Source organism: Propithecus coquereli, unplaced genomic scaffold (genome assembly GCF_000956105.1).
Source record: "Propithecus coquereli isolate 6110/MARCELLA unplaced genomic scaffold, Pcoq_1.0 Scaffold14, whole genome shotgun sequence".
Lineage (NCBI taxonomy): Eukaryota > Metazoa > Chordata > Mammalia > Primates > Indriidae > Propithecus > Propithecus coquereli.
In genome coordinates, this window is record NW_012138302.1 from 13,950,105 (window position 1) to 13,957,684 (window position 7,580).

Consider the following 7,580-nt stretch of genomic DNA (forward strand, 5'->3'; position numbering starts at 1 on the left):
AGCTCAAACAATCCACCCGCCTCGGCCTCCCAGAGTGCTAGGATTACAGGCGTGAGCCACCGTGCCCAGCCCTGAAAAAAGTTTCTTAATTTTATTAATTTTTGCATAAGAAGTATAGTCACTTGGTACAAAACTCAAAAGATAAAGAGAATATACATACAGCAAAAAGTCTCCTACCCCTATGTCCCTTAGCCATTCAATTTTCCTTCATTAATGTTGCCAGGGTTACCAGTACAGAGGTATGTTAGGCATATATATTTTTTGTGAATATAAGTATATATAAAGAGCTATTCATTTTTTTCACTACATAATATTCCAAATGGATATATTTTATTTAGGCAGTCCCTTATTTGTGAACATGTAGATTGTTTCTAATCTTTTTCTTTTATAAATGATATATATTTTGCACATTTGTGAGTATACCTACAGAAAAAAATTCCTAAGAATAGAATTGCTGAGTTAAGAGGTATATGCACTTTAAAATTTTATTTCATTTTATCTTAGAGATGGAGTCTTGCTACGTTGCCCAGACTGTCCTTGAACTCCTGGACTCAAGCAGTCCTGCCACCTCAGCCTCCTGAGTAACTGGGACTACAGGCATGCATCTCTGTGCCTGGCAATATATGCATTTTTAATTTTGAGAAATAGAGTAAAATTACCCTCCATGGAATTTGTACCGATTTTTTAAATTGAAGTATAATTCACATACTATAAAATTCACTTTTCTAAAGTATACAGTTAAGTGCTTTTTATTATATTCACAAAGTTGTGTGACCATCATCACCATCTAATTCCAGAAAGTTTTCATTAGCCCAGAAAGAAATGCCATACCCATTAGTAATCACTCTCCTTTCCTCCTCCTATAACCCCCAGCAAGGTACTACTTTTATTATAGTTTTAATTTGTGTTTCTCTTATTATAAGTAACATTAAACATACTTTCAAATGGTTACGAGGCATTAAACATTTCAAATGTTTAAGTCGCTTTTCTCTTAACTTGTATACATGCTGAACAGTTCTTAATTTTTATAATATGACATGCTATTTCAGTGCTTCTTTCAATGTTTCTTCTACCCATCTGCCTAGTGAATCCTGATACCAGCAAGTGTCATTTCATTAGTGAAACCTTCTTAACCCCCTGTCACCCCAATTTGGATTAGGTACCTTTCCGTATATATATACATATGTGTGTATGTATAAAATCACCCTCTGTCACCTTGTGTTTAGAGATTACACAGACTAAACACAGGTATACGTTGATAAATAAAATACACATGGTAAGCCAGGTGCAATGGCCCATGCCTGTAATCCTAGCACTCTGGGAGGCCCAGGCAGAGTGGAGGGATTGCTTGAGATCAGGAGTTTGAGACTAGCCTGAGTAAGAGCTAGACCCCGTCTCTACTAAAAATAGAAAAAATTAGCCGGGCATGGTTGGCACATCCTATAGTCCCAACTACTCGGGAGGCTGAGGCAGGAGGATCGCTTGAGCCCAGGAGTTTGAGGTTGCAGTGAGCCAGGCTGACACCACAGCACTCTAGCCCAGGTGACACAGTAAGACTCTGTCTCAAAAAAAATAAACAAAAAAAGCCCACACACACGGTCCCTGATCTCTTTAAATTTATAATCTTAGTAAATGCTTACTCAGTGAATTAATTCCGAATACGTATCTTCTGATTCAAAAAACTCTCTCTGATACCTCATGATCCCTTTATAGCAGAACCAAAAAGCTATCTCTAGATTTCAGCAAATGGCATGTCACACTTGTTCTCTGGAGGGGCCTAGTGCTGCTAAATAAGTCAAGAAGTCAGAATTGGAGGGAAGATGACACCAATTAATATTAAAATCTTAGCAGTAGCTTACTACATATATTCAGCCTGTAAATTTTCCCCTCACCCTGCCCTGTTAGCACATGTCTACTATTTATGCATATATTCTTTTGATTGATTTTTTTTTTACCGTCCTCTTTTTCATCGATGTTCATTATAGCATGATTTATTCTCCATGAAAGCACCAAAGATTCGAGTGGTATGATTTGTCCCTTCCCATTCTACCCCCTGAGACATTGCTAGTCCTTATTTAATCATATCTTGAGAGTCTCCATATTTTTAGACCTGATTCAAACAAAAGCCTGTTATTCAGATAGAGGTGACAGAGCTTACAAGTATATTTGGTGGCAAATGAGCCTAGGATTTTAAGTTTTACTGTAGTTAATTTGCATGGATTACTAAGAGTTCATTCTAATGCTAATGATTGTGGTAGATTTATTTAATTGTTTATACCTTGTCCCAATAAAGATTTGAGGAATCTTGATTATGTTCTCCTGAGTATACCTATGTAAAAAATAATATATTTCTCATGATTTTTTTTTAAGCTTATGTCTCTGATGCCAAAAATGCACCTACTGTTCCCTCTAACTCTGGTGAGATCATTCTGGAGTGACATGATGGATTCTGCACAAAGCTTCATCACCTCTTCCTGGACTTTTTACCTTCAAGCTGATGATGGAAAAATAGTTATATTCCAGGTGACAACTGTGCTTCATAGATTCATCTAAATACCAACAGCAGTAAATGTGTATGTCTTAAATGAGTTTCTTGGCATAGACCCATGTATATAATCACTTACAAATATTTATTTTCAAATAATAATTACTTATTTGACCTACGTGAAAACACTGGGCATCAGAATACAGTTTGATCACCCTCCCCTCTGCTCATTAGAAGGCTTATCTAAAGCCCACTAGTTCTTACCTAACCAGAACTCTGAGTCTTCTAAATTTTATAGTGGTGAAATTGATGAAACGAAATCTTTAGATATAAGAGATAATAATATACTTTGAACACAAATAGTGGTATATATATGATCGCATATGATATTAGAGAAAAGTGATATGACATAATTTTTAGTTGTTTATAGTACTTTTCCTCATAACTCTTGTAAAGAGAACTTGTTGAAGAAGTATTTCACCTAGAGAGGTAACTTTTCTCCTGTCTCATCATTTACCATGTGGTGTGATAATAACTGCTATTCCTTGGAGGTTCTGTTGTACTAGATATTATCTCAAATCTTCAAATAAATTTATGAAGTATTATCCCTATTTTATTGATGAGGAAGCTGAGAGGATTATGTTTAAGGTCATGCTGTCAGTAAGTAACAGAATTAGGCTTCAGACTCAGGGTACTTGAGCACCAGGGCCCATATACCACCTTACTGTGCTGTCATCCTTTTAATTCAGTAATTGAATTCCTCAAATTTACCAGTTAACAAATTATGCTGTGGCACTGTCTTCCTCTCAGGTAATAATTAAAGTAAATCTTTTAATTATTAGGGCTAATTGAGTGGCTTACTATATGGCTACTATGTGATTTTTACCACTATCCTGAGCCTTGGGTCCTGTCTACTTAATTTGGTAATAAGTAAAAGCAGGAATTTTCTCTCTTTAAACTCAGGAACAAGGTCTATGTCCTAAAACAACTTAACATCAAAACTTAAGTTGACTCTCAGAGTGGAGCCTCATTCATTTCTGATTAGATGTGAAATTAGCTCTGTTTCTCTCTAACATCTGCATGAACTTGAATATAACTGAGAGGGAAAAACCCCCATTCCAGAGGATTAGAACTGTATAAAAGTATGGAGCGTTTGTCTATAATTTATGAATTGCTCATACTTAGGACGAATGGAATGTTTCAGATGAGAAAAAAATAGAGATAATATATGTTTAGCCAAAAGTTTGCCCATCTGCTAAATTATTCCTGATCAGCTAGAATTAGAACTCATTTTTGCAGGGTATGCTATTTAATATAGTATGTCATAATTTGTCCCTCTCTCCCTTTTTTTAAAAAAAATGTTGTCAGGAAGTTAAACTGACTAAATAGTTGATGGTGCCAGAAATCTGTTTCTTTGCAAGGCACTGGATCTGATGTTTAGGAAGTGCAATTAAAATATATTGTGGTTAATGTGTTTTATTTTTTATACTGTACTTCTGTTACTTTTTCTCAATTTAAATGTTTATAGAGATGATGTGTTATAGAACTTGTTACTGAAAAAAGCTTTAAGAAGTACAAATGACTTAATTGCTCTCATTATCATTTTAGTCTAAGCCAGAAATTCAGTATGCACCACATTTGGAGCAGGAGCCTACAGATTTGAGAGAATCATCTCTGAGCAAAATGTCCTGTAAGTTTCATTTTATTTTAAGTAGTTTGGATATAAACATTAGCAGTCAAATCTGGTTGTAGTAGAACTGGTTGTGTGTTTGTTTTTATGCTAATGGAAAGTGAACAGATCATTTCTAAAATAGTGGTTCTCAAAGTTTAACGTGCATTAGTATTTGGAGAGCTTGTTAAAACACAGACTGCTGGACCCCACCTCTAGAGTTTCTAATTTACTAGATCTAGGAGGGGATCTGAGAATTTCCATTTCTAACAAGTTCCAGATTTTGCTGATGCAGCTGGTCTGGGGACCACACTTTGAGAATATTTAGTTTGCTTAAAAGGATGTTTTGAGTATGCGCTAATCAAATATTCTGGTATTTCCCAATAAATTATCCAACTACCCCGAAAGTATGAGTCCCTATTCTATTTTTATTTCCATGCCAAAAGTGAATTTTAACTTAAAGGAACATAAAACATGAAGCTAAAGCAGAGCTTACCTTTTAAAACTTACTAGCCCATACTTTATTTTATTAATAGGTAGTGATTTAATTAGCCTTCTAATTATTTTGGTGAATGGAAGTTGGTGGATAATCATAGCACATAATATAAGAACATTTTTAACTTTGATTAGAATAAACCAAATTTAAGCCCACATATAAATAAACAGAAGGTATCAATATCAATAAGAATTTAAAAGTAAAACAAGAATCCCATAATGTGGTAGAATATCTATTTAATATTTGGTTTCAATGTGCCAGAGGAACTGGCACACATTATAAAATGTATCAGATTTTACTTATGCAAACAATTGGATATCTGTAGAATTTATCTAGAAATAGTCATGTGGGATTAGCTTTTGAGATATAGGATGTCATAAACTTGTACCTTATTATTTCAGCAGATCTGCAAATGAGAAGTTCACAGGCACGTAAGAACTATCTTGAAGATGGAGAAAGTGATGGCTTTTTAAGATGCCTCTCTCTGTATGTATCCCTTTTTATTATGTATGTAGGAGATAAAATCTGATTTGTATTAGATACATTACTTTTTATTATTTTAAAATTATATTAGCAGTTCAGAAGTAAAAAAATATTTCTACCTTTTCCCTTCCAAACTTATACGTTTAGATACTTTTGTTTGTTTAAAAGGTAATAGCCATATTACTTTAGTAAAACCCAGGCAGGTAATTTTTTCCCAGTACAAGAGCATTCTTCTTGTTAGGATTCCTTGATTTAAAGTAAGAAATGTGCTTCTCCAGACATTTAAGTTAAGTTTTAATTTAAAGTATGTCTGAATGGGTTGGGGGTCAGATTTTTATTTTTGTTTTTATCGACATGGCCAGATATGAGGCTAGAGGAGCTATAGAGGACTATAGATTAAGAAGGGCTTTGTGTTCTATACTATACTAAGGAATGTCAGCTTTGTCCAGGAATTCTTAAGGATAAGAGGGAAACGTGCAGGCCGCAGTAATGGCTACCTTATGCCCTCCTAGGAAGGAATATCAAGCCTTCTAAGGGTGAGAGGAGGGTTTTATCAGAGTATACATGCCTCCACTCCTCCATGGAGTTTTGATATGAGCCCTCCCTCACACCTTCACACCCCTCCCCCTGCCAAAAAAAGGAAAAAGACAAATACAGTGGACCATGTTACTTATTGATTATTATCTACTCTGTGTCTGATACCAGGCCAAACAGTACAGTAGCAAACAAGTCCTTGCTTCGCAATGTGTACACTCTGTTGGGCTCTTCTATCTCAAGTGTAATACTACAGTAGTCCAAACTGCATGCTTCCTGGAATTTCTTTTTTTTTTTTTTTTTTTGAGACAGAGTCTCACTCTTTTTGCCCGGGCTAGAGTGCCGTGGCGTCAGCCTAGCTCACAGCAACCTCAAACTCCTGGGCTCAAGCGATCCTCCTGCCTCAGCCTCCCGAGTAGCTGGGACTACAGGCATGCGCCACCATGCCCGGCTAATTTTTTCTATATATATTTTTAGCTGTCCAATTAATTTCTTTCCATTTTTGGTAGAGACAGGGTCTCGCTCTTGCTCAGGCTGGTCTCGAACTCCTGAGCTCAAACAATCCACCCGCCTCGGCCTCCCAGAGTGCTAGGATTATAGGCGTGAGGGAATTTCTTATGATAGAAGTAGTTTCTTGAGAGGTTTTATCAGATATCAATGGAGTTATATGGAACTTAAAAATTAATACCTTTTACTAAACAAAACATTTCAAGACTATGTGAAAAGATGAGAATTTAAATTTTTTCTTTCTTTCATTTCTAAACTGCTTTTTGCTTGTGCAAAAAAGGTAATCATCTAATCTTAAATTAGAATCCTCAATATTACATACACTACCTAGCATCTTATTGGTAACATATTGCCCTTTAACATTTTGTCATTATATATTATGTTGTTCTTTTATTATATTTATTTATTATTTTTTTGGAGACAGGGTCTCAGTATGTTAGCCAGGCTGGAGTGCAGTGGTGCAGTCATAGCTCACTGCAACCTTGAACTCTTGGGCTCAGGTGATCCTCCTGCCTCAGCCTCCCAAGTAGCTGGGACTACAGTCTCATGCCACCATGCTGGCTAATTTTTTTAACTTTTTTATAGAGAAAGGGTCTCACTATGTTGCCCAGGCTGGTCTCGAACTCCTGGCCTCAAGCAGTCCTCTCTCCTTGGTCTCCCAAAGTGCTGGGATTATGGGCATGAGCTGCTGCACCCAGCCTTATGTTGTTCTTTAAATCTAGCACTTTAAAAGTAATTTTGTGAATGTTTAACTTAAGAAACAACTAACTTTATAATTTGAAATGTATTCCTTAGAAGTTTCTATGCACAAACATGATGTATTATAATATCCTACATCTGAATAAAAAGTATTATCTTTTTAAATGCTTGTTCCCCTCAGTGATCTCATTTGACTCTTAGCACAATGCCCTGTGATAAGTAGGGGAATCAGAGAGGTAAATCGACTATTGTATAGCCACTATGTTAAAATTTAAACCTCGTTTTTCTCATTCTTCATCTTCTACTCATCCAATTCTACAATAGCTGTCTACTTCCTAAAGTGTTATGATTTTTCCATGACTACATGTAAGATCACCCAGCCAGTTAGTGGAATCTGGTCTTTTGACTCTTATTGCAGTGCTGCTTTTTTTTTTTTTAGAGACAGGATCTCACTCTGTCACCCAGGCTGGAGTGCAGTAGCACTATCATAGCTCACTATAACCTTGAACTCCTAGGCTCAAGCAATTTTCCCACCTCAGCCTCCCAAGTAGCTAGGACTACAGGTGCACCACCATGTCCCACTACTTTTTAAAATTTTTTATAGAGACAGGATCTTGCTATGTTGCCTAGGCTAGTCTTGAACTCCTGGCCTCAAGAGATCCTCCTGCCTCAGCCTCCCAAAGCAGTGCTGCTTTTTATTGTATTAC

The 7,580-nt window shown here is 36.1% G+C and overlaps 1 protein-coding gene across 2 annotated transcripts in view; it reads left to right on the top strand.

The window, feature by feature from the left end:
* The window catches only part of TMEM59 (transmembrane protein 59), a 28,206-nt gene that overhangs the window by 9,823 nt on the left and 10,803 nt on the right, over window positions 1-7,580 (top strand). The window contains exons 4-6 of one of the 2 annotated variants that reach the window (XM_012639428.1): window positions 2,371-2,523; window positions 4,094-4,175; window positions 5,052-5,136. In XM_012639428.1, coding sequence (XP_012494882.1) covers window positions 2,371-2,523; window positions 4,094-4,175; window positions 5,052-5,136 — 320 coding nt within the window. The remainder of the gene's footprint in view (window positions 1-2,370; window positions 2,524-4,093; window positions 4,176-5,051; window positions 5,137-7,580) is intronic. The other variant, XM_012639429.1, reaches the window with a different exon arrangement.